The sequence below is a fragment of the Pseudophryne corroboree genome, chromosome 4 (assembly GCF_028390025.1).
Source record: "Pseudophryne corroboree isolate aPseCor3 chromosome 4, aPseCor3.hap2, whole genome shotgun sequence".
Classification (NCBI taxonomy): domain Eukaryota; kingdom Metazoa; phylum Chordata; class Amphibia; order Anura; family Myobatrachidae; genus Pseudophryne; species Pseudophryne corroboree.
Window position 1 is genome coordinate 3,517,906 of NC_086447.1, and position 27,759 is coordinate 3,545,664.

Consider the following 27,759-nt stretch of genomic DNA (forward strand, 5'->3'; position numbering starts at 1 on the left):
CCTCATCCTCTTACACCCAGCCCCCGCCATCATTCCCTCCTCATCCTCTTACACCCAGCACAGCCCCCGCCATCATTCCCTCCTCATCCTCTTACACCCAGCCCCCGCCATCATTCCCTCCTCATCCTCTTACACCCAGCACCCGCTATCATTCCCTCCTCATCCTCTTACACCCAGCACAGCCCCCGCCATCATTCCCTCCTCATCCTCTTACACACAGCACAGCCCCCGCCATCATTCCCTCCTCATCCTCTTACACCCAGCACAGCCCCCGCCGTCATTCCCTCCTCATCCTCTTACACCCAGCACAGCCCCTGCCATCATTCCCTCCTCATCCTCTTACACCCAGCACAGCCCCCGCCGTCATTCCCTCCTCATCCTCTTACACCCAGCACAGCCTCCATCCTCGTCTGCTGATTCATATTGCCATCTTTTCCTACATATAATAGGTTATTAGAGACTACAACACTCCACCCAATGAGGAGCTGTCACGTGACCTGGTCAACAAATTGAAGCCTTCCATCAGGTGAGGGGTCATTGTTCTTATGTCTGCTATAAGCAGCCTGTGGGGAGGAGTTGCTTGTCAGATAGGAGGGTGGATGGAGTTGCTTGTGCTGGAAGAGGGGCAGCTGGGGCCAGTTACCTGTTCGAGAGGGAGCGCGACCGGGGCCGGTTGGCTGCGCGGGAGGGAGGGTGGGCGGCCGGCCGGCAGGCAGGCAGGGAGGGAGGGGGGCGGCCGGGGACGGTTTGCTGCACGGGAGCGAGGGGGGGAGGCCGGTGTCGATTGGCTGGGAGGGGGGGTGTGGGGGGGGGCTGTTTGGCTGGGAGGGAGGAGGGGCGGTCGGGGCCGTTTGGCTGCGTGGGAGGTATTTGGCTGCGTGGGGTGAGGAGATGCTGGTGCCAGTTGGCTGCGCGGGAGGAGGGGCGGCCGGGGCCGTTTGGCTGCGTGGGAGGGAGGAGGGTGTTTGGCTGCGTGGGGGGAGGAGATGCCAGGTCGGTTGGCTGCGTGGAAGAAGGGACGGCCAGTGCCGGTTGGCTGCGCGGGAGGAGGGGCGGCCGGGGCCGGTTGGCTGTGCGGGAGGAGGTGGGGAAGGGAAGAAGTCGGTTTATTAGTAAGGGGAGGCATGTGACCTGATGGGCTTCTCTTTCCTTGTAATGCAGCTTCCTGAATCAGTGCCGCCCTCTGTCAGCCAGTATGGGAAATGCTATAAAATACATAAAGAAAGAGATCTCCACACTGAGCCGGGCACAAGGAGAGGAGGAGGTGAGTGCCGGCGCCCCGTCACCCTGGATATTGCGGCTCCTTGTACTGGGAGCCAGTGGTAGTGCCAGTGATGGATCTGGTCTACGCCTGTTACAGGCTGACACGGTGCCTCACCCATTGAGCGATCCCCGGCTGATCTAGTTCCTGGTGATCTCCTTGATCACTTTGTCCTCTGCATGTTTCTCTTCAGGCAAAGCAGGAGCTGTATCAGTGCATCGATAACTACATCCGGGAGAAGATCCAGCTGGCGGCTGAGGCCATTTCCAAGTCCGCCGCAGAGAAGATCAGCGAGGATGACGTCATCTTGGTGTACGGCTGGTAAGTACGCGATTGATTGGCGCCCAGCCCTGGTGCGATCATCCTATTGGCTGCTGAGATGATGTTTCTATGTGAACCCACGACGTGTGCGCTTTATCCCCCTCACCTTGTGCAGGTGAGACTAACGTGTGTTTTACTGTGTCAGCTCGTCGCTGGTGACCTTCACGCTCTGCGAGGCGCACAACAGCGGGAAGAGGTTCCGGGTCATCGTGGTTGACAGCCGGCCACGGCTTGACGGCAGAGACACCCTGAGGAGACTGGCCAACTGCGGCATTCACTGCACTTACATATTGATCTCGGCCATTTCCTACATCCTGCCCGAGGTAAGTGGGGGAATGTTGCCCTGGGTATGTGGGACTGGTGGGCATATAAGACGTAGCAGAGCCACCGAGTTGTCCTTGGAGGAGATACGTTGTGCATACGTTCATGTAATTTGGAAGTATTTTTCTTCCTACAGTTCTAACATTAGGAACATTAATTTCCAGTCAGTTTTGACCACTTTACAGCTCCCGATATATTTCACCAATATTGGCCAAAGACTGCAGCGAGCTGGCCGGCTAAACCAAGCGACAGAATGGCTACACAAACATATGGCTGGTTAAAAGTATATAGTACATCTATAAAACATAGTGGCACAGCAGTGGTAGACAGGATGGCAGTTGAACAAACTACACTCATCCATAGAGTGTCTTCAGTAATCAAGAACTAGATCAAAGGCCCAAGGGCAATACATGGATATAAAGGTGGAGTATGTAGTGGAAGGCATGTAAAGTGTTGATTTGATTAAATAAAAAAATGTAGAACAAATTATTAAAAAGCGAGCATCATAACATGAGATTTGATTTCTGAATTCGAATGCAATTACAAACTGATCCATGCAGTAAATCACAGGCCTGAGGAGTCAGGACAATACAAGAGATTCAAATGGCCATGCGAGAGACAGAAGACCATCAACAATTAGTGTTCACTCTAGGCTGTTTTAGCAGGGCGCCGCGCCCTGCCCCTTTTGCGGCGCCCTGCTAGAACAGCCGTCCGCTTCCTGCCCTCCCGGGGTGTATAGATGCCGTGCGCATGCGCGCGGCATCCATTCACGCATTGGGAGAGGGCTGGGGGAAGCCCAGCACAGACGGAGGTGCTGGGCACGCCCCCAACAGTGACGTCGCCGGCCACAGACGCTCTCTATAGTAGCGTTTGTGGGCCGCACCGCCCCCTAAAATGATGTATGCGTGGCCACGCCCCCTAATTTGCGTGGTCACGCCCCCGTTTCGGGCGCGCGCACATGTGCCCCGGAGTCCGGCGCCCTGCCCCTTTTCACTCCTAGAGTGAACACTAAACAATGCTTAAAAAAATACAGCCCATAATGAAAAGAAAAGTGGTGCACAATGGAATTGTCCATGAGCCCTCCCACATTGTTTTATATTAAAAAGGACATGCACAGTTTAACAAACTAAGCACTTCAGCGACAGGGACTACCATTTTTGCAGCTTCTGCGATGTACTCTCTGCAAATGATGTAACAGGGAGGAGGTGCCTAGATGGTTAACGTCTCTAACTCTACCAACTTTGGCCTCAGATAAGGTACATATGCCTTCACAGATGTTGCCAGGATTTGGGTAAAATTGGTTCTACACAAAAGAAGTGATTTTTTTTTTTTTTTTTGGTCTTGTGAGCAGGCAATGTCCTTCCGATCACTGGCAAAAACCGCTGCCACTGGTGGCTGACTTACTTTGACACAATAATATCCTCCTCCTGAATTTGATCAACTTCTTGTCCAACATATTCATTATCAACATCCTCCATTAGCATTAGATACACATATATCCCCCTATCCTGTTGCACTTCCACAGTAGCATCCTCCGTTTCCATTTCTGACTCTAAACCAGGCATTCCCAACCTCGGTCCTTAAGGCATACTAACAGTACTGGTTTTAGTGATATCCAGGCTTAAGCACAGGTGATTTAATTAGTACCTCAGTTATTTTGATTTAACCATTTGTGCTGAAGACTGGATATCACTAACACCTGGACGGGCTAGTGTGCCTTGAGGGCTGAGGTCGGGAATGCCTGCTCTAAACCATTACTTTTACTACTGCTCATCCCCACATTTGCAGAGGGTTCAGAAATGGTGAAAGGAGTCTTCTCTACGATTAGTGTCGGAATCAGAAATGTCACTTCGGCTCTCCTCAGGGATCTGTGAAGCTTGTGAACACACAGTTTGCTCTTCAGTCTTAGTGTTCTTTTTGTGCACTGATTTGTATGTTTTAAAGGTGACCCACCTAGACTGAGAAGATGGTGCATGTGAGGTTACAGAAGATGCTGGACCGTGTTTTGCCACGGCACTTGCAATAGGCCTTTTATTGCATTCAATATAAATTAGGCGTCGCCTGCCCAAAAATTTTCAGGTGCCCTGCCCTGGTTCCTGCTCGTTGTCAAGTGATTCCCCAGCCGCCGCGGGTCTGTGGTTCCATTGCACCTACCCCCATTGTAAATGTCAGGACTTCTGTTCATTGTCAGGGGGTCCCGCCTCCGGCCAAAGCCGCATGTCTGCGGTCCTGTTGCGCATTTCTTCATTTAAATGTCACTCCCAAAATAGCTGCTGCCTCCTCTAGCATCCTTAGTGACTCTCCTCTAAGACAGTAGCCATTTTGGGAGGGACATTTTCAACGGGGGCAGGCAGAACGGCACCGCAGACAAGTATCTCCAGGCAGTGGTATAGCAGTAGCCCCCGCAGACCCCCTGCGGCCACAAGCCACCCTGCGCCTCCAAGCCAGGGGGTCTTCGGGGGCTATTGGTATGCCACTGAGTAGCAAGACCACCACTCAGGATAGGCCCATGGTCCGAGCCTATCCTTGCCATTGCGTGTGATGTATGTCGTGTTGGCAATGGTTTCTCCTCCATCCACTAGAGGGCACTGGAGGCTTATGACAGTGGGATATAGACGGATGGATAAGTAAGGCCTGCACTTTAGATTATCCCTCCCCCTCTATGCCCCCCCCCCCCCCCCCCCCCCCCCCTCCAGAGCCGCTTTAGAAATAGCGCCTGAGGGAGCCGGTCACTTCTGGCTTCCTCCAGCAGTTTTTTAATTTAAAGACATTTTATCTGCGAGAGAAGCGTTGAGGACAGACAGACAGCACTGCCCCGGTCTGCCTGCGACATTGGAGCTGCCAAGGGGGAGCAGTTGCTGCCTCTCGGGGCTAATGCCTGTGTCTCCGGCTGCAGAGACACTGGTCTCTGGGGTTTTCCAAATGCGGCTACTTGCGGCTTGCATTTTTGGTCCCTGCCAGCCCACCAGCACTGACCTGCGTGGAAGCCTGTGAGTATTACCCGGCTCCCTGACTAGCAGGGTGTCCGGGAGAAGAATAGGGCGGTGATTAGGGTCAGCGTAGCAGCCCGCAGTGCGCAATATAGCCTAAGGGGAGACCCCTCACAACAGGGTAACTGCAGCGCAAACTAATTACAGCTTCGCTAGCATATTTTTTAATAGGGCGCCATACACTGAACAGCAGAGGGGCGGAGCTTAGCTCAATGGGGACTTCAACTCCCAGGCTTCCCAGCGCTTCCCGTCTGACTCTGGACAGCCCCAGCGCTTCCCGTCTGATTCTGGACAGCCCCAGCACTTCCCGTCTGACTCTGGACAGCCCCAGCACTTCCCGTCTGACTCTGGACAGCCCCAGCACTCCCTGTCTGACTCTGGACAGCCCCAGCACTTCCCGTCTGACTCTGGACAGCCTCTGCACTTCCCGTCTGACTGGGGACAGCCCCAGCACTTCCCGCCTGACTCTGGTCAGCCCCAGCACTTCCCGCCTGACTCTGGACAGCTCCAGCACTTCCCGCCTGACTCTGGACAGCCACAGCACTTCCCGCCTGACTCTGGACAGCCACAGCACTTCCTGCCTGACTCTGGACAGCCCCAGCACTTCCCGCCTGACTCTGGACAGCCCCAGCACTTCCCGCGTGAATCTGGACAGCCCCAGCACTTCCCGCGTGACTCTGGACAGCCCCAGCGCTTCCCGCATGACTCTGGACAGCCCCAGCACTTCCCGTCTGACTGGGGACAGCCCCAGCACTTCCCATCCTGACTGGGGACAGCCCCAGCACTTCCCATCCTGACTGGGGACAGTCCCAGCACTTCCCATCCTGACTGGGGACAGCCCCAGCACTTCCCATCCTGACTGGGGACAGCCCCAGCACTTCCCATCCTGACTGGGGACAGCCCCAGCACTTCCCATCCTGACTGGGGACAGCCCCAGCACTTCCCATCCTGACTGGGGACAGCCCCAGCACTTCCCATCCTGACTGGGGACAGCCCCAGCACTTCCCATCCTGACTGGGGACAGCCCCAGCACTTCCCATCCTGACTGGGGACAGCCCCAGCACTTCCCATCCTGACTGGGGACAGCCCCAGCACTTCCCATCCTGACTGGGGACAGCCCCAGCACTTCCCATCCTGACTGGGGACAGCCCCAGCACTTCCCATCCTGACTGGGGACAGCCCCAGCACTTCCCATCCTGACTGGGGACAGCCCCAGCACTTCCCATCCTGACTGGGGACAGCCCCTGCACTTCCCGTCTGACTCGGGACAGCCCCTGCATGTGGTTTCAGCCATTTTCCAAAACTACATTGCTGTTCCAGGCTGCTGCTGACCGCACGGTTCTATACAGCAACAGCACTGAAGCTCCTCAAAAACGGTGCAGGAAATGTGCGAGTTGGGCTATCTTTTAGGGTATGTACCGAACACTTTTTTTGTTGCAGGTAACTGAAGATGGCTTTGATAAAAGAGAAGAGAAATGAGGTCATTGTGATGTCTGGAGAAGGAAGTTTCTGTGTCATAGCTGCAGATTTTAACAACCGGCACCCAGAGAGACCGCCAATTTCACATAACACTGTCAGGTGCCTAATTTCCAATTTCCGAGAAACTGGGACTGTGGCTGACAAGTCACAGAGTGGTCGTCCAAAAAGTGCTACTGACGAGACAACCTCAACAATGGTTTTGTCATCCTTCGTGAAGAGCCCACAACGCAGCACACGACGTTTGTCAGCAGAATGAGGAATCAGCCAGTCATCGATCGTACGAATCCTTCATGCCCATCGATGGCATCCATTCATGATCCAGCTGCTCCAGTACCTACCGGAGGATGACCCAGACAGACGTTACTCTAAGGCCCACGTGCTGCATACATCAATAGGAGCCATCTTTTGCACAAGGCATCTTGTTCAGTGATGAGGAAACGTTTGTCAGTGGTGAAGTTACCCGTCACAACCAGAATCCACACTGGATGGTACCTTCCAAGGCTGTTAGAATCTGCAGCTATGACACGGAAACTTCCTTCTCCAGACATCAAAATGACCAATTCTCTCCTCTTTTATCAAAGCCATCTTCACTTACCTGCAACAAAAAACGTGCTTTAACTTCTGAGCCATAGCTGCTATTTCACATCTGTTTGCAGCAATAAACTTCTCAGCAAATTCTGATGTTGTGTGACCGGTTACACGACCCCCTTTCCATTTTAGAAATCTGACTTAGATTCAAGATGGACGATTACAAGATGGCGCCCATGTTCGGTACATACCCTGAAAGATAGCCCACCTCACTCATACCTTACTGGAGTAGTCAGTTTTCCCCATTTCCTGCACAGGTAGTGAAACAACAGGTTGTACTGCGACTTTTGAATAAAAAAAAAAAATATATATAAAAAACTCCTGTCGGTCTGGCACTCCCTTCAACAAATTATATCACCTGCACCGGTGCCTTCATGTAGATACAAACACAGTCCCGGAGATGCGGCACTCTGGTTCACTTTAGCAAGCAAGAGGCGGGCGTGGACTCCCAAATATGAATCAACGTTTCAATATTTATTTTATATTGTCATCAGGATACAACTAAAACAAACATAGACATACCTTTATACAAGCCCATCACCACGTGAATGCCGGCGTCGGGAGCGGGACCGCTCACCCGCCCCTTTGCCGCGCTGAAAACGGACGTCATAGACCTGCGTCTAGTGAGTCCCGATGTAGTCACCATGGCAACAAGAACAAGCCTAGAGACACAGGGCGCACTATAAGTACAACCATAATATCGTTATTCAAAACATATATCAAGCATTAATAACATGAATGGCCCATAAAGAACTAACTAATGAAAAGTAAAAGGCTACCATACCAATATACGAACGTAATGCTGCGTAGGCTACGTTTTCATTACGCCCCTTAGGGGCAATTACATTAAGGCGATGGATCCATTGTGCTTCGCAGCGTAATAGTTGTAAAGATCTGTTACCCCCTCTGATGTTAATGGGGACCGTATCAATCATACAGTAACGAAGACTAGTAAGTGGGTGTTTAAAAAGTGCAAAGTGGCGGGCTACGGGTTGATCACTCATGCCTGATGTAATAGCTGCCCGTATAGCTGCCCTATGATTGCCCATGCGCTCCTTGAATTTGCTCTCAGTCTTGCCGATATATGACAGACCGCATGGGCAAACATTTTTAAACACCCACTTACTAGTCTTCGTTACCGTATGATTGATACGGTCCCCATTAACATCAGAGGGGGTAACAGATCTTTACAACTATTACGCTGCGAAGCACAATGGATCCATCGCCTTAATGTAATTGCCCCTAAGGGGCTTAATGAAAACGTAGCCTACGCAGCATTACGTTCGTATATTGGTATGGTAGCCTTTTACTTTTCATCAGTTAGTTCTTTATGGGCCATTCAGGTTATTAATGCTTGATATATGTTTTGAATAACGATATTATGGTTGTACTTATAGTGCGCCCTGTGTCTCTAGGCTTGTTCTTGTTGCCATGGTGACTACATCGGGACTCACTAGACGCAGGTCTATGATGTCCGTTTTCAGCGCGGCAAAGGGGCGGGTGAGCGGTCCCGCTCCCGACGCCGGCATTCACGTGGTGATGGGCTTGTATAAAGGTATGTCTATGTTTGTTTTAGCTGTATCCTGATGACAATATAAATAAATATTGAAACGTTGATTCATATTTGGGAGTCCACGCCCGCCTCTTGCTTGCTAAAGTGAACCAGAGTGCCGCATCTCCGGGACTATATATATATATATATATATATATATATATATATATATATATATATATATTATCTATCAAACCAAAAACTCTCCTCCTGCGCTATTTGGTTTCAAGATAAGCAATTAGATTAAGTTATCTTGAAGAAGGGCTGCCTGGTTCCTCTAAGTTCCCTGTTAGGAGGAACTGAACCTAGAGAATAGGATATAGAAATAGAGGAAAAATGGCGCCCAGGAATTAAAAGTACCCTTATATATAGACTGTTCCTTAACAGGTTTCACGATCAATATTTATAAAGGTTTTTCTTACAAATATATAACTATCTGTTTTTCATAAAAAATGTTTATGAAAACAACTATACAGAAACATAATCTGTGTCCATCATTATTACATAGACATTAAGATAACATCAACAAGAACATTTATGAGGAGGATTAAGGACAGAACATAAAGTTGCCTTCATTCCTTTATATCCTATTGACGGATCGTTGTATGAGAAATTACATCTTAATGTCTACGTAATAATGATGGACACAGATTATGTTTCTGTATAGTTTGTTTAATGAAATTTTTTTATGAAAAACAGTCCGTTATATATTTGTAAGAAAAACCTTTATAAATATTGATCGTGAAACCTGTTAAGGAACAGTCTATATATAAGGGTACTTTTAATTCCCGGGCGCCATTTTTCCTCTATTTCTATAATATAATAAGAATTTACTTACCGATAATTCTATTTCTCGGAGTCCGTAGTGGATGCTGGGGTTCCTGAAAGGACCATGGGGAATAGCGGCTCCGCAGGAGACAGGGCACAAAAGTAAAGCTTTTACAGGTCAGGTGGTGTGTACTGGCTCCTCCCCCTATGACCCTCCTCCAGACTCCAGTTAGGTACTGTGCCCGGACGAGCGTACACAATAAGGGAGGATTTTGAATCCCGGGTAAGACTCATACCAGCCACACCAATCACACCGTACAACTTGTGATCTAAACCCAGTTAACAGTATGATAACAGAGGAGCCTCTGAAAGATGGCTTCCTAAACAATAACCCGAATTAGTTAACAATAACTATGTACAAGTATTGCAGATAATCCGCACTTGGGATGGGCGCCCAGCATCCACTACGGACTCCGAGAAATAGAATTATCGGTAAGTAAATTCTTATTTTCTCTATCGTCCTAAGTGGATGCTGGGGTTCCTGAAAGGACCATGGGGATTATACCAAAGCTCCCAAACGGGCGGGAGAGTGCGGATGACTCTGCAGCACCGAATGAGAGAACTCCAGGTCCTCCTTTGCCAGGGTATCAAATTTGCAAAAATTTACAAACGTGTTCTCCCCTGACCACGTAGCTGCTCGGCAGAGTTGTAATGCCGAGACCCCTCGGGCAGCCGCCCAAGATGAGCCCACCTTCCTTGCGGAATGGGCCTTAACAGATTTAGGCTGTGGCAGGCCTGCCACAGAATGTACAAGTTGAATTTTTTGTTACAAATCCAACGAGCAATCGACTGCTTAGAAGCAGGTGCACCCAACTTGTTGGGTGCATACAGTATAAACAGCTAGTCAGATTTTCTGACTCCAGCCGTCCTTTAAATGTATATTTTTAAGGCTCTGACAACGTCCAACAACTTGGAGTCCTTCAAGTCGTCTGTAGCCGCAGGCACTACAATAGGCTGGTTCAGGTGAAACGCTGATACCACCTTAGGGAGAAAATGCGGACGCGTCCGCAGCTCTGCCCTATGTCGAATGGAAAATTAAATAAGTGCTTTTATAAAACAAAGCCGCCAGTTCAGATACTCTCCCGGCCGAAGCCAGGGCCAGTAACATAGTCACTTTCCATGTGAGATATTTCAAATCCACATTCTTTAGTGGTTCAAACCAATTGGATTTGAGGAAATCTAAAACTACATTTAGATCCCACGGTGCCACCTTAGGCACCACAGGAGGCTGTATATGCAGTACTCCTTTGATAAAAATCTGGACCTCAGGGACCGAGGCCAATTCTTTTTGGAAGAATATTGATAGGGCCGAAATTTGAACCTTAATAGATCCCAATTTGAGACCCAAAGACAATCCTGATTGCAGGAAATGTAGGAAAACGACCCAGTTGAAATTCCTCCATCGGAGCACTCCGCTGCTCGCACCACGCAACATATTTTCGCCCAATACGGCGATAAAGCTTCGCGGTGACTTCCTACCTTGCCTTTATCAAGGTAGGAATGACTTCTTCTGGAATGCCTTTTCCTTTTAGGATCTGGCATTCAAACGCCATGCCGTCAAACGCAGCCGCGGTAAGTCTTGAAAAAGACAAGGACCCTGCTGAAGCAGGTCCCTTCTCAGAAGTAGAGGCCACGGATCGTCCGTGACCATCTCTTGAAGTTCCGGGTACCAAGTCCTTCTTGGCCAATCCGGAGCCACTAGTCTTACTCCTCTTTGCCGTATAATCCTCAATACCTTTGGTATGAGAGGCAGAGGAGGAAACACATATACCGACTGGTACACCCAAGGTGTTACCAGCGCGTCCACAGCTATTGCCTGCGGATCTCTTGACCTGGCGCAATACCTGTCCAGTGTTTTGTTGAGGCGAGACGCCATCATGTCCACCATTGGTTTTACCCAACGGTTTAATAGCATGTGGAAAACTTCTGGATGAAGTCCCCACTCTCCCGGGTGAAGGTCGTGTCTGCTGAGGAAGTCTGCTTCCCAGTTGTCCACGCCCGGGATGAATACTGCTGACAGTGCTATCACGTGATTCTCCGCCCAGCGAAGGATCCTGGCAGCTTCTGCCATTGCCCTCCTGCTTCTTGTGCCGCCCTGTCTGTTTACATGGGCGACTGCCGTGATGTTGTCCGACTGGATCAACACCGGTCTTCCTTGAAGCAGAGGTTCCGCCTGGCTTAGAGCATTGTAGATTGCTCTTAGTTCCAGAATGCTTATGTGAAGAGACTTTTTCAGGCTCGACCACACTCCCTGGAAATTTCTTCCCTGTGTGACTGCTCCCCAGCCTCTCAGGCTGGCATCCGTGGTCACCAGGATCCAATCCTGCATGCCGAATCTGCGGCCCTCCAATAGATGAGCCTCCTGCAACCACCACAGAAGGGATACCCTTGTCCTCGGCGACAGGGTTATCCGCAGGTGCATCTGAAGATGCGACCCTGACCATTTGTCCAACAGATCCCTTTGCATGGAATCTGCCGAAAGGGATTGCTTCGTAAGAAGCTACCATTTTTTCCCAGGACTCTTGTGCATTGATGTACAGACACCTTTCCTGGTTTTAGGAGGTTCCTGACCAGGTCAGATAACTCCTTGGCTTTTTCTTCGGGAAGAAAAACCTTTTTCTGAACTGTGTCCAGAATCATCCCCAGGAACAGCAGACGAGTTGTCGGCATTAATTGGGATTTTGGAATATTCAGAATCCATCCGTGCTGCTTTAGCACCTCTTGAGATAGTGCTAAACCCATCTCTAGCTGTTCTCTGGACCTTGCCCTTATTAGGAGATCGTCCAAGTATGGGATAATTAATACGCCTTTTCTTCGAAGAAGAATCATCATCTCGGCCATTACCTTTGTAAAGACCCGAGGTGCCGTGGACAAACCAAACGGCAGCGTCTGAAACTGATAGTGACAGTTTTGTACAACGAACCTGAGGTACCCCTGGTGTGAGGGGTAATTGGAACGTGGAGATACGCATCCTTGATGTCCAAGGATACCATAAAGTCCCCTTCTTCCAGGTTCGCTATCACTGCTCTGAGTGACTCCATCTTGAACTTGAACTTCTTTATGTACAGGTTCAAGGACTTCAGATTTAGAATAGGCCTTACCGAGCCATCCGGCTTCGGTACCACAAAAAGAGTGGAATAATACCCCTTCCCTTGTTGTAGAAGAGGTACCTTGACTATCACCTGCTGAGAATACAGCTTGTGAATGGCTTCCAAAACCGTCTCCCTTTCTGAGGGGGACGTTGGTAAAGCAGACTTCAGGAAACGGCGAGGTGGCTCTGTCTCTAATTTCAACCTGTACCCCTGAGATATTATCTGCAGGATCCAGGGATTTACCTGCGAGTGAGCCCACTGCGCGCTGTAATTTTTGAGACGACCGCCTACCGCCCCCGAGTCCGCTTGCGAAGCCCCAGCGTCATGCTGAGGCTTTTGTAGAAGCCGGGGAGGGCTTCTGTTCCTGGGAAGGAGCTGCCTGTTGCTGTCTCTTCCCTCGTCCTCTGCCTCGTGGCAGATATGAATAGCCCTTTGCTCTCTTATTTTTAAAGGAACGAAAAGGCTGCGGTTGAAAGGTCGGTGCCTTTTTCTGTTGGAGAGTGACTTGAGGTAGAAAGGTGGATTTCCCGGCCGTAGCCGTGGCCACCAAATCCGATAGACCGACCCCAAATAACTCCTCTCCGCATCGCCTGTCCACTGTCGTGTCCATAAAGCTCTTCTGGCCGAAATGGACATAGCACTTACCCGTGATGCCAGTGTGCAGATATCTCTCTGTGCATCACGCATATAAAGAAATGCATCCTTTATTTGTTCTAACGACAGTAAAATATTGTCCCTGTCCAGGGTATCAATATTTTCGATCAGGGACTCTGACCAAACTACCCCAGCACTGCACATCCAGGCAGTCGCAATAGCTGGTCGTAGTATAACACCTGCATGTGTGTATATACCTTTTTGGATATTTTCCATCCTCCTATCTGATGGATCTTTAAGTGCGGCCGTCTCAGGAGAGGGTAACGCCACTTGTTTTGATAAGCGTGTTAGCGCTTTGTCCACCCTAGGAGGTGTTTCCCAGCGCTCCCTAACCTCTGGCGGGAAAGGGTATAAAGCCAATAACTTCTTTGAAATTAGCAGTTTTTTATCGGGGCACCCCACGCTTCATCACACACGTCATTTAATTCTTCTGATTCGGTAAAAACTACTGGTAGTTTTTTCACACCCCACATAATACCCTGTTTAGTGGTACCTGTAGTATCAGCTAAATGTAACATCTCCTTTATTGCCAAAATCATATAACGTGTGGCCCTACTGGAAAATACGGTTGATTCGTCACCTTCACCACCGGAATCAGTGCCTGTGTCTGGGTCTGTGTCGACCGACTGAGGCAAGGGGCGTTTTACAGCCCCTGACGGTGTTTGAGGCGCCTGGACAGGCACTAATTGAGTGTCCGGCCGCCTCATGTCGGCAAACGACTGCTTAAGCGAGTTGACGCTATCCCGTAATTCCACAAATAAATGCATCCATTCTGGTGTCGACCCCCTAGGAGGTGACATCCTCATATTTGGCAATTGCTCCGCCTCCACACCAATAACGTCCTCATACATGTCGACACACACGTACCGACACACAGCAGACACACAGGGAATGCTCTATACGAAGACAGGACCCACTAGCCCTTTGGGGAGACAGAGGGAGAGTCTGTCAGCACACACCAAAAAGCGCTATATATGACAGGGATAGCCTTATGATTAAGTGCTCCCTTATAGCTGCTTTTATATTAATATATTGCCATTTATTTTGCCCCCCCTCTCTGTTATACCCTGTTTCTGTAGTGCAGTGCAGGGGAGAGACCTGGGAGCCTTCCTGACCAGCGGAGCTGTGACAGAAAATGGCGCCGTGTGCTGAGGAGATAGGCCCCGCCCCTTTTCCGGCGGGCTCGTCTCCCGCTATTTAGTACATTTAGGCAGGGGTAAATATCTCCATATAGCCTCTGGGGCTATATGTGAGGTATTTTTAGCCTTTTTAAAGGTTTTCATTTGCCTCCCAGGGCGCCCCCCCCCCAGCGCCCTGCACCCTCAGTGACTGCCGTGTGAAGTGTGCTGAGAGGAAAATGGCGCACAGCTGCAGTGCTGTGCGCTACCTTAAGAAGACTGCAGGAGTCTTCAGCCGCCGATTCTGGACCTCTTCTTGTTTCAGCATCTGCAAGGGGGCCGGCGGCGAGGCTCCGGTGACCATCCAGGCTGTACCTGTGATCGTCCCTCTGGAGCTAATGTCCAGTAGCCAAAGAAGCCAATCCATCCTGCACGCAGGTGAGTTCACTTCTTCTCCCCTAAGTCCCTCGTTGCAGTGATCCTGTTGCCAGCAGGACTCACTGTAAAATAAAAAACCTAAGCTAAACTCTCTAAGCAGCTCTTTAGGAGAGCCACCTAGAATTGCACCCTTCTCGGCCGGGCACAAAAATCTAACTGGAGTCTGGAGGAGGGTCATAGGGGGAGGAGCCAGTACACACCACCTGACCTGTAAAAGCTTTACTTTTGTGCCCTGTCTCCTGCGGAGCCGCTATTCCCCATGGTCCTTTCAGGAACCCCAGCATCCACTTAGGACGATAGAGAAATATATATATATACATCCATCCGCTCCTACTATAAATGCTTCAGCCCCATCCCCCCCCACTCTCTCTATCTCTCTCCAGTGTGAGGGATTTTTATATGGAATCCACAACATACAAGCTCTGACTCCAGGGACATTGCAGAGTTTTACCTTCTTCTGGGATCCGAGTGTTGCGGGAAGACCTGAGCTGGGAAACACTCGGATCCCATAAGTTTGGTGGTGTTTGCGCATCTGTATTTTACCATCCTCAGTCAGCAGCCACCCTGTAATGGTATTGCGCAGTCCTGCGTCTCCATACTGGGAATGTCTTGGACGCAGTGTGTATGGCTACGGCGTAGTTGTCTGGTTATTGGAGGCGCGGTGAGTACGTACGCTGATCACTTGTATATCGTGTCTTCTCCTCAGGTGTCTAAGGTGTTCCTGGGAGCACACGCGCTACTAGCGAATGGGTACGTCAAGTCACGTGTGGGAACCTCCCAGATAGCGCTGATTGCTAAGGCGCACAATGTACCCGTGTTGGTGTGCTGCGAGACCTACAAGTTCTGCGAGAAGGTGCAGACTGACTCCTTCGTCTCCAATGAGTTAGGTAAGGATATTGCGTAATTATAGCGCTAAGTGCCTCATAGCCACGCCCCCAGCGTCATCACATATACTGCTGCCAATCACTCCTCATAGCCTTTCCTCCAGCATCATATATACTGCTGCCAATCACTCCTCATAGCCTTTCCTCCAGCATCATATATACTGCTGCCAATCACTCCTCATAGCCTTTCCTCCAGCATCATATATACTGCTGCCAATCACTCCTCATAGCCTTTCCTCCAGCATCATATATACTGCTGCCAATCACTCCTCATAGCCTTTCCTCCAGCATCATATATACTGCTGCCAATCACTCCTCATAGCCTTTCCTCCAGCATCATATATACTGCTGCCAATCACTCCTCATAGCCTTTCCTCCAGCATCATATATACTGCTGCCAATCACTCCTCATAGCCTTTCCTCCAGCATCATATATACTGCTGCCAATCACTCCTCATAGCCTTTCCTCCAGCATCATATATACTGCTGCCAATCACTCCTCATAGCCTTTCCTCCAGCATCATATATACTGCTGCCAATCACTCCTCATAGCCTTTCCTCCAGCATCATATATACTGCTGCCAATCACTCCTCATAGCCTTTCCTCCAGCATCATATATACTGCTGCCAATCACTCCTCATAGCCTTTCCCCCAGCATCATATATACTGCTGCCAATCACTCCTCATAGCCTTTCCTCCAGCATCATATATACTGCTGCCAATCACTCCTCATAGCCTTTCCTCCAGCATCATATATACTGCTGCCAATCACTCCTCATAGCCTTTCCTCCAGCATCATATATACTGCTGCCAATCACTCCTCATAGCCTTTCCTCCAGCATCATATATACTGCTGCCAATCACTCCTCATAGCCTTTCCTCCAGCATCACATATACTGCTGCCAATCACTCCTCATAGCCTTTCCTCCAGCATCACATATACTGCTGCCAATCACTCCTCATAGCCTTTCCTCCAGCATCATATATACTGCTGCCAATCACTCCTCATAGCCTTTCCCCCAGCATCACATATACTGCTGCCAATCACTCCTCATAGCCTTTCCTCCAGCATCATATATACTGCTGCCAATCACTCCTCATAGCCTTTCCTCCAGCATCATATATACTGCTGCCAATCACTCCTCATAGCCTTTCCTCCAGCATCATATATACTGCTGCCAATCACTCCTCATAGCCTTTCCTCCAGCATCATATATACTGCTGCCAATCACTCCTCATAGCCTTTCCTCCAGCATCATATATACTGCTGCCAATCACTCCTCATAGCCTTTCCTCCAGCATCATATATACTGCTGCCAATCACTCCTCATAGCCTTTCCTCCAGCATCATATATACTGCTGCCAATCACTCCTCATAGCCTTTCCTCCAGCATCATATATACTGCTGCCAATCACTCCTCATAGCCTTTCCTCCAGCATCATATATACTGCTGCCAATCACTCCTCATAGCCTTTCCTCCAGCATCATATATACTGCTGCCAATCACTCCTCATAGCCTTTCCTCCAGCATCATATATACTGCTGCCAATCACTCCTCATAGCCTTTCCTCCAGCATCATATATACTGCTGCCAATCACTCCTCATAGCCTTTCCTCCAGCATCATATATACTGCTGCCAATCACTCCTCATAGCCTTTCCTCCAGCATCACATATACTGCTGCCAATCACTCCTCATAGCCTTTCCTCCAGCATCATATATACTGCTGCCAATCACTCCTCATAGCCTTTCCTCCAGCATCATATATACTGCTGCCAATCACTCCTCATAGCCTTTCCTCCAGCATCATATATACTGCTGCCAATCACTCCTCATAGCCTTTCCTCCAGCATCACATATACTGCTGCCAATCACTCCTCATAGCCTTTCCTCCAGCATCATATATACTGCTGCCAATCACTCCTCATAGCCTTTCCTCCAGCATCATATATACTGCTGCCAATCACTCCTCATAGCCTTTCCTCCAGCATCATATATACTGCTGCCAATCACTCCTCATAGCCTTTCCTCCAGCATCATATATACTGCTGCCAATCACTCCTCATAGCCTTTCCTCCAGCATCATATATACTGCTGCCAATCACTCCTCATAGCCTTTCCTCCAGCATCATATATACTGCTGCCAATCACTCCTCATAGCCTTTCCTCCAGCATCATATATACTGCTGCCAATCACTCCTCATAGCCTTTCCTCCAGCATCATATATACTGCTGCCAATCACTCCTCATAGCCTTTCCTCCAGCATCACATATACTGCTGCCAATCACTCCTCATAGCCTTTCCTCCAGCATCACATATACTGCTGCCAATCACTCCTCATAGCCTTTCCTCCAGCATCATATATACTGCTGCCAATCACTCCTCATAGCCTTTCCTCCAGCATCATATATACTGCTGCCAATCACTCCTCATAGCCTTTCCTCCAGCATCATATATACTGCTGCCAATCACTCCTCATAGCCTTTCCTCCAGCATCATATATACTGCTGCCAATCACTCCTCATAGCCTTTCCTCCAGCATCATATATACTGCTGCCAATCACTCCTCATAGCCTTTCCTCCAGCATCATATATACTGCTGCCAATCACTCCTCATAGCCTTTCCTCCAGCATCATATATACTGCTGCCAATCACTCCTCATAGCCTTTCCTCCAGCATCATATATACTGCTGCCAATCACTCCTCATAGCCTTTCCTCCAGCATCATATATACTGCTGCCAATCACTCCTCATAGCCTTTCCTCCAGCATCATATATACTGCTGCCAATCACTCCTCATAGCCTTTCCTCCAGCATCATATATACTGCTGCCAATCACTCCTCATAGCCTTTCCTCCAGCATCATATATACTGCTGCCAATCACTCCTCATAGCCTTTCCTCCAGCATCATATATACTGCTGCCAATCACTCCTCATAGCCTTTCCCCCAGCATCATATATACTGCTGCCAATCACTCCTCATAGCCTTTCCTCCAGCATCATATATACTGCTGCCAATCACTCCTCATAGCCTTTCCCCCAGCATCATATATACTGCTGCCAATCACTCCTCATAGCCTTTCCTCCAGCATCATATATACTGCTGCCAATCACTCCTCATAGCCTTTCCTCCAGCATCATATATACTGCTGCCAATCACTCCTCATAGCCTTTCCTCCAGCATCACATATACTGCTGCCAATCACTCCTCATAGCCTTTCCTCCAGCATCATATATACTGCTGCCAATCACTCCTCATAGCCTTTCCTCCAGCATCATATATACTGCTGCCAATCACTCCTCATAGCCTTTCCCCCAGCATCACATATACTGCTGCCAATCACTCCTCATAGCCTTTCCTCCAGCATCATATATACTGCTGCCAATCACTCCTCATAGCCTTTCCTCCAGCATCATATATACTGCTGCCAATCACTCCTCATAGCCTTTCCTCCAGCATCATATATACTGCTGCCAATCACTCCTCATAGCCTTTCCTCCAGCATCATATATACTGCTGCCAATCACTCCTCATAGCCTTTCCTCCAGCATCATATATACTGCTGCCAATCACTCCTCATAGCCTTTCCTCCAGCATCATATATACTGCTGCCAATCACTCCTCATAGCCTTTCCTCCAGCATCATATATACTGCTGCCAATCACTCCTCATAGCCTTTCCTCCAGCATCATATATACTGCTGCCAATCACTCCTCATAGCCTTTCCTCCAGCATCATATATACTGCTGCCAATCACTCCTCATAGCCTTTCCTCCAGCATCATATATACTGCTGCCAATCACTCCTCATAGCCTTTCCTCCAGCATCATATATACTGCTGCCAATCACTCCTCATAGCCTTTCCTCCAGCATCATATATACTGCTGCCAATCACTCCTCATAGCCTTTCCTCCAGCATCATATATACTGCTGCCAATCACTCCTCATAGCCTTTCCTCCAGCATCATATATACTGCTGCCAATCACTCCTCATAGCCTTTCCTCCAGCATCACATATACTGCTGCCAATCACTCCTCATAGCCTTTCCTCCAGCATCATATATACTGCTGCCAATCACTCCTCATAGCCTTTCCTCCAGCATCATATATACTGCTGCCAATCACTCCTCATAGCCTTTCCTCCAGCATCATATATACTGCTGCCAATCACTCCTCATAGCCTTTCCTCCAGCATCATATATACTGCTGCCAATCACTCCTCATAGCCTTTCCTCCAGCATCATATATACTGCTGCCAATCACTCCTCATAGCCTTTCCTCCAGCATCACATATACTGTTGCCAATCACTCCTCATAGCCTTTCCTCCAGCATCATATATACTGCTGCCAATCACTCCTCATAGCCTTTCCTCCAGCATCATATATACTGCTGCCAATCACTCCTCATAGCCTTTCCTCCAGCATCATATATACTGCTGCCAATCACTCCTCATAGCCTTTCCTCCAGCATCATATATACTGCTGCCAATCACTCCTCATAGCCTTTCCTCCAGCATCATATATACTGCTGCCAATCACTCCTCATAGCCTTTCCTCCAGCATCACATATACTGCTGCCAATCACTCCTCATAGCCTTTCCTCTAGCATCACATATACTGCTGCCAATCACTCCTCATAGCCTTTCCTCCAGCATCATATATACTGCTGCCAATCACTCCTCATAGCCTTTCCTCCAGCATCATATATACTGCTGCCAATCACTCCTCATAGCCTTTCCTCCAGCATCATATATACTGCTGCCAATCACTCCTCATAGCCTTTCCTCCAGCATCATATATACTGCTGCCAATCACTCCTCATAGCCTTTCCTCTAGCATCACATATACTGCTGCCAATCACTCCTCATAGCCTTTCCTCCAGCATCACATATAGTGCTGCCAATCACTCCTCATAGCCTTTCCCCCAGCATCACATATACTGCTGCCAATCACTCCTCATAGCCTTTCCCCCAGCATCATATATACTGCTGCCAATCACTCCTCATAGCCTTTCCTCCAGCATCATATATACTGCTGCCAATCACTCCTCATAGCCTTTCCTCCAGCATCACATATACTGCTGCCAATCACTCCTCATAGCCTTTCCTCCAGCATCACATATACTGCTGCCAATCACTCCTCATAGCCTTTCCTCCAGCATCATATATACTGCTGCCAATCACTCCTCATAGCCTTTCCTCCAGCATCATATATACTGCTGCCAATCACTCCTCATAGCCTTTCCTCCAGCATCATATATACTGCTGCCAATCACTCCTCATAGCCTTTCCTCTAGCATCATATATACTGCTGCCAATCACTCCTCATAGCCTTTCCTCCAGCATCATATATACTGCTGCCAATCACTCCTCATAGCCTTTCCTCCAGCATCATATATACTGCTGCCAATCACTCCTCATAGCCTTTCCTCCAGCATCATATATAGTGCTGCCAATCACTCCTCATAGCCTTTCCTCCAGCATTATATATACTGCTGCCAATCACTCCTCATAGCCTTTCCTCCAGCATCACATATACTGCTGCCAATCACTCCTCATAGCCTTTCCTCCAGCATTATATATACTGCTGCCAATCACTCCTCATAGCCTTTCCTCCAGCATCATATATACTGCTGCCAATCACTCCTCATAGCCTTTCCTCCAGCATCATATATACTGCTGCCAATCACTCCTCATAGCCTTTCCTCCAGCATCATATATACTGCTGCCAATCACTCCTCATAGCCTTTCCTCCAGCATCATATATAGTGCTGCCAATCACTCCTCATAGCCTTTCCTCCAGCATAATATATACTGCTGCCAATCGCTTCTCATAGCCACGCCCCCAGCATCATTACATATAGTGCTGCCAATCGCTCCTCATAGCCACGCCCCCAGCGTCATCACATATAGTGCTGCCAATCGCTCCTCATAGCCACGCCTCTAGCGTCATCACATATAGTGCTGCCAATCGCTCCTCATAGCCACGCCCCCAGCGTCATCACATATAGTGCTGCCAATCGCTCCTCATAGCCACGCCCCCAGCGTATTGGCATATAGCACCATGTGTTCCTTCTGGTAGCCACGCCCCCGGTGACATCACAAGTCTAGTGCTGTGTGTAATGATGCCTCCTGATGTCTCAGCGCCATGTTCCCGGGCAGTGCACATAACAGGGGACTGTAGATGCTGCGCACCTCGCTTACCCTGGTCTGATCTATTTGCCTGGTCACGCTCAGTGATGTCACACGCCACTCATTATTCAGCCACTCCCCTGTGCTGTCGTCAGATCATGACACGCAATGGCTGAATAGTGGATGGTTAGCTCACAAGCCGGAGAACAAAGCTGTACCTGCCGTAACGCCTGCACATCACATTATCCTGGCGTCAGGAATGTACACCCCCCATAGTGTCTCTTTACTGCCAGAAGCTGGAGAACAAAGCTGTACCTGCCGTAACGCCTGCACATCACATTATCCTGGCATCGGGAATGTACACCCCCCCCATAGTGTCTCTTTACTGCCAGCGTGCCAGAAGCCGGAGAACAAAGCTGTACCTGCCGTAACACCTGCACATCAGGAATGTACACCCCCCCATAGTGTCTCTTTACTAACAGCGGATTAGGATCCAGCTGCTGGCTCCAGGAGAGTCGCACCCTCCCAGTATACACACAGATCCTCCACTGTCTCTAACGCTTCCATCCTTCTCTGTCTCTCTCTCTGCATCCAGTGTCTCTAACGCTTCCATCCTTCTCTGTCTCTCTCTCTGCATCCAGTGTCTCTAACGCTTCCATCCTTCTCTGTCTCTCTCTCTGCATCCAGTGTCTCTAACGCTTCTATCCTTCTCTGTCTCTCTCTCTGCATCCAGTGTCTCTAACGCTTCCATCCTTCTCTCTCTCTCTGTATCCAGTGTCTCTAACGCTTCCATCCTTCTCTGTCTCTCGCTGCATCCAGTGTCTCTAACGCTTCCATCCTTCTCTGTCTCTCTCTGCATCCAGTGTCTCTAACGCTTCCATCCTTCTCTGTCTCTCGCTGGATCCAGTGTCTCTAACGCTTCCATCCTTCTCTGTCTCTCGCTGCATCCAGTGTCTCTAACGCTTCCATCCTTCTCTGTCTCTCTCTCTGTATCCAGTGTCTCTAACGCTTCCATCCTTCTCTGTCTCTCTCTCTGTATCCAGTGTCTCTAACGCTTCCATTCTTCTCTGTCTCTCTCTGTATCCAGTGTCTCTAACGCTTCTATCCTTCTCTGTCTCTCTCTGCATCCAGTGTCTCTAACGCTTCCATCCTTCTCTGTCTCTCGCTGCATCCAGTGTCTCTAACGCTTCCATCCTTCTCTGTCTCTCTCTCTGTATCCAGTGTCTCTAACGCTTCCATCCTTCTCTGTCTCTCTCTCTGTATCCAGTGTCTCTAACGCTTCCATCCTTCTCTGTCTCTCTCTCTGTATCCAGTGTCTCTAACGCTTCCATCCTTCTCTGTCTCTCTCTCTGTATCCAGTGTCTCTAACGCTTCCATTCTTCTCTGTCTCTCTCTGTATCCAGTGTCTCTAACGCTTCTATCCTTCTCTGTCTCTCTCTGCATCCAGTGTCTCTAACGCTTCTATCCTTCTCTGTCTCTCTCTCTGTATCCAGTGTCTCTAACGCTTCCATCCTTCTCTGTCTCTCTCTCTGTATCCAGTGTCTCTAACGCTTCCATCCTTCTCTGTCTCTCTCTCTGTATCCAGTGTCTCTAACGCTTCCATCCTTCTCTGTCTCTCTCTCTGTATCCAGTGTCTCTAACGCTTCCATTCTTCTCTGTCTCTCTCTGTATCCAGTGTCTCTAACGCTTCTATCCTTCTCTGTCTCTCTCTGCATCCAGTGTCTCTAACGCTTCCATCCTTCTCTGTCTCTCGCTGCATCCAGTGTCTCTAACGCTTCCATCCTTCTCTGTCTCTCTCTCTGCATCCAGTGTCTCTAACGCTTCCATTCTTCTCTGTCTCTCTCTGTATCCAGTGTCTCTAACGCTTCCATCCTTCTCTGTCTCTCTCTGTATCCAGTGTCTCTAACGCTTCCATCCTTCTCTGTCTCTCTGTATCCAGTGTCTCTAACGCTTCCATCCTTCTCTGTCTCTCTCTGTATCCAGTGTCTCTAACGCTTCCATCCTTCTCTGTCTCTCTCTGCATCCAGTGTCTCTAACGCTTCCATCCTTCTCTGTCTCTCGCTGGATCCAGTGTCTCTAACGCTTCCATCCTTCTCTGTCTCTCGCTGCATCCAGTGTCTCTAACGCTTCCATCCTTCTCTGTCTCTCTGTATCCAGTGTCTCTAACGCTTCCATCCTTCTCTGTCTCTCTCTGTATCCAGTGTCTCTAACGCTTCCATCCTTCTCTGTCTCTCTCTGCATCCAGTGTCTCTAACGCTTCCATCCTTCTCTGTCTCTCGCTGGATCCAGTGTCTCTAACGCTTCCATCCTTCTCTGTCTCTCGCTGCATCCAGTGTCTCTAACGCTTCCATCCTTCTCTGTCTCTCGCTGCATCCAGTGTCTCTAACGCTTCCATTCTTCTCTGTCTCTCTCTGTATCCAGTGTCTCTAACGCTTCCATCCTTCTCTGTCTCTCTCTCTCTGCATCCAGTGTCTCTAACGCTTCCATCCTTCTCTGTCTCTCTCTCTGCATCCAGTGTCTCTAACGCTTCCATCCTTCTCTGTCTCTCTCTGTATCCAGTGTCTCTAACGCTTCCATCCTTCTCTGTCTCTCTCTGTATCCAGTGTCTCTAACGCTTCCATCTTTCTCTGTCTCTGTCTCTCTCTGTATCCAGTGTCTCTAACGCTTCCATCCTTCTCTGTCTCTCTCTGTATCCAGTGTCTCTAACGCTTCCATCCTTCTCTGTCTCTCTCTCTCTGTATCCAGTGTCTCTAACGCTTCCATCCTTCTCTGTCTCTCTCTGTATCCAGTGTCTCTAACGCTTCCATCCTTCTCTGTCTCTCTCTGCATCCAGTGTCTCTAACGCTTCCATCCTTCTCTGTCTCTCTCTGTATCCAGTGTCTCTAACGCTTCCATCCTTCTCTGTCTCTCTGTATCCAGTGTCTCTAACGCTTCCATCCTTCTCTGTCTCTCTCTCTCTCTGCATCCAGTGTCTCTAACGCTTCCATCCTTCTCTGTCTCTCTCTGCATCCAGTGTCTCTAACGCTTCCATCCTTCTCTGTCTCTCGCTGGATCCAGTGTCTCTAACGCTTCCATCCTTCTCTGTCTCTCGCTGCATCCAGTGTCTCTAACGCTTCCATCCTTCTCTCTCTCTCGCTGCATCCAGTGTCTCTAACGCTTCTATCCTTCTCTGTATCCAGTGTCTAACGCTTCCATCCTTCTCTGTCTCTCTCTCTGTAACCAGTGTCTCTAACGCTTCCATCCTTCTCTGTCTCTGTCTCTCTCTGTATCCAGTGTCTCTAACGCTTCCATCCTTCTCTGTCTCTCTCTCTGCATCCAGTGTCTCTAACGCTTCCATCCTTCTCTGTCTCTCTCTGTATCCAGTGTCTCTAACGCTTCCATCCTTCTCTGTCTCTCTCTCTGTATCCAGTGTCTCTAACGCTTCCATCCTTCTCTGTCTCTCTCTGCATCCAGTGTCTCTAACGCTTCTATCCTTCTCTGTCTCTCGCTGCATCCAGTGTCTCTAACGCTTCTATCCTTCTCTGTCTCTCTCTGCATCCAGTGTCTCTAACGCTTCAATCCTTCTCTGTCTCTCGCTGCATCCAGTGTCTCTAACGCTTCCATTCTTCTCTGTCTCTGTCTCTCTCTGTATCCAGTGTCTCTAACGCTTCCATCCTTCTCTGTCTCTCTCTGTATCCAGTGTCTCTAATGCTTCCATCCTTCTCTGTCTCTCTCTGCATCCAGTGTCTCTAACGCTTCCATCCTTCTCTGTCTCTCGCTGCATCCAGTGTCTCTAACGCTTCCATTCTTCTCTGTCTCTGTCTCTCTCTGTATCCAGTGTCTCTAATGCTTCCATCCTTCTCTGTCTCTCTCTGCATCCAGTGTCTCTAACGCTTCCATCCTTCTCTGTCTCTCTCTCTGTAACCAGTGTCTCTAACGCTTCCATCCTTCTCTGTCTCTCTCTGTATCCAGTGTCTCTAACGCTTCCATCCTTCTCTGTCTCTCTCTCTGTAACCAGTGTCTCTAACGCTTCCATCCTTCTCTGTCTCTCTCTGTATCCAGTGTCTCTAATGCTTCCATCCTTCTCTGTCTCTCTCTGCATCCAGTGTCTCTAACGCTTCCATCCTTCTCTGTCTCTCTCTCTGTAACCAGTGTCTCTAACGCTTCCATCCTTCTCTGTCTCTCTCTGTATCCAGTGTCTCTAACGCTTCCATCCTTCTCTGTCTCTCTCTGTATCCAGTGTCTCTAACGCTTCCATCCTTCTCTGTCTCTCTCTCTGTAACCAGTGTCTCTAACGCTTCCATCCTTCTCTGTCTCTGTCTCTCTCTGTATCCAGTGTCTCTAACGCTTCCATCCTTCTCTGTCTCTCTCTGTATCCAGTGTCTCTAACGCTTCCATCCTTCTCTGTCTCTCTCTCTCTGTATCCAGTGTCTCTAACGCTTCCATCCTTCTCTGTCTCTCTCTGTATCCAGTGTCTCTAACGCTTCCATCCTTCTCTGTCTCTCTCTCTGTAACCAGTGTCTCTAACGCTTCCATCCTTCTCTGTCTCTGTCTCTCTCTGTATCCAGTGTCTCTAACGCTTCCATCCTTCTCTGTCTCTCTCTCTGCATCCAGTGTCTCTAACGCTTCCATCCTTCTCTGTCTCTCTCTGTATCCAGTGTCTCTAACGCTTCCATCCTTCTCTGTCTCTCTCTGTATCCAGTGTCTCTAACGCTTCCATCCTTCTCTGTCTCTCTCTGCATCCAGTGTCTCTAACGCTTCCATCCTTCTCTGTCTCTCTCTGCATCCAGTGTCTCTAACGCTTCCATCCTTCTCTGTCTCTCTCTGCATCCAGTGTCTCTAACGCTTCCATCCTTCTCTGTCTCTCTCTCTGTATCCAGTGTCTCTAACGCTTCTATCCTTCTCTGTCTCTCTCTCTGTATCCAGTGTCTCTAACGCTTCCATCCTTCTCTGTCTCTCTGCATCCAGTGTCTCTAACGCTTCCATCCTTCTCTGTCTCTCTCTGTATCCAGTGTCTCTAACGCTTCCATCCTTCTCTGTCTCTCTCTCTGCATCCAGTGTCTCTAACGCTTCCATCCTTCTCTGTCTCTCTGCATCCAGTGTCTCTAACGCTTCTATCCTTCTCTGTCTCTCTCTGCATCCAGTGTCTCTAACGCTTCCATCCTTCTCTGTCTCTCGCTGCATCCAGTGTCTCTAACGCTTCCATTCTTCTCTGTCTCTGTCTCTCTCTGTATCCAGTGTCTCTAACGCTTCCATCCTTCTCTGTCTCTCTCTCTGTATCCAGTGTCTCTAACGCTTCCATCCTTCTCTGTCTCTCTCTGCATCCAGTGTCTCTAACGCTTCCATTCTTCTCTGTCTCTCTCTGTATCCAGTGTCTCTAACGCTTCTATCCTTCTCTGTCTCTCTCTGTATCCAGTGTCTAACGCTTCCATCCTTCTCTGTCTCTCGCTGTATCCAGTGTCTCTAACGCTTCCATCCTTCTCTGTCTCTCTCGCTGCATCCAGTGTCTCTAACACTTCCATCCTTCTCTGTCTCTCTCTCTGCATCCAGTGTCTCTAACGCTTCCATCCTTCTCTGTCTCTCTGCATCCAGTGTCTCTAACGCTTCCATTCTTCTCGGTCTCTCTCTTGCTGCCTCCAGATGATCCAGACGACCTGGTAGTCACCCGGAAGGGGCGATGTCCCCTGGGGCAGTGGGAGAAGAACCAGAACCTGCGTCTTCTGAACTTGGTGTATGATGTGACGCCCCCGGACCTGGTGGATTTAGTGATCACTGACCTGGGTATGGGGATGATCCCCTGCACGTCGGTACCGGTGGTGCTTCGTGTGAAGAGCGGGGAGCAATAATGGGAAGCCGTGTATTATTTATGTCTCTTATTAAACGCTCTTTGCCTCCTCCTCTGATGGGGTGTCCTGATTCTGAAAGTCACTGTGTTATGCAGAGGGCGGGGCCCTGCTGTGCCAGGTTGTTGTGTGCTGTACCCCTTGACTCCTCCCCTGATGGGTTGTCCTAGTTCTGTAAGTCATTGTGTCATGCAGAGGGCGGAGCCCTGCCGTGCCACGTGGGCGTGTCCTGTACCCCCTGTCTGCCTATATTGAAGGGTGACTGTGTATGTGT

General features: G+C 49.2%; 1 protein-coding gene across 1 annotated transcript in view; it reads left to right on the top strand.

Annotated features, from left to right (window-relative positions):
• EIF2B4 (eukaryotic translation initiation factor 2B subunit delta) overlaps nucleotides 1–27,539 on the top strand; it is a 141,624-nt gene extending 114,085 nt beyond the window's left edge. The window contains exons 8-13 of the mRNA XM_063914920.1: nucleotides 450–526; nucleotides 1,162–1,264; nucleotides 1,455–1,582; nucleotides 1,728–1,905; nucleotides 15,349–15,529; nucleotides 27,283–27,539. Coding sequence (XP_063770990.1) covers nucleotides 450–526; nucleotides 1,162–1,264; nucleotides 1,455–1,582; nucleotides 1,728–1,905; nucleotides 15,349–15,529; nucleotides 27,283–27,488 — 873 coding nt within the window. The 3' untranslated portion in view covers nucleotides 27,489–27,539. The remainder of the gene's footprint in view (nucleotides 1–449; nucleotides 527–1,161; nucleotides 1,265–1,454; nucleotides 1,583–1,727; nucleotides 1,906–15,348; nucleotides 15,530–27,282) is intronic.
• The last annotated feature ends 220 nt before the right edge of the window (nucleotides 27,540–27,759 follow it).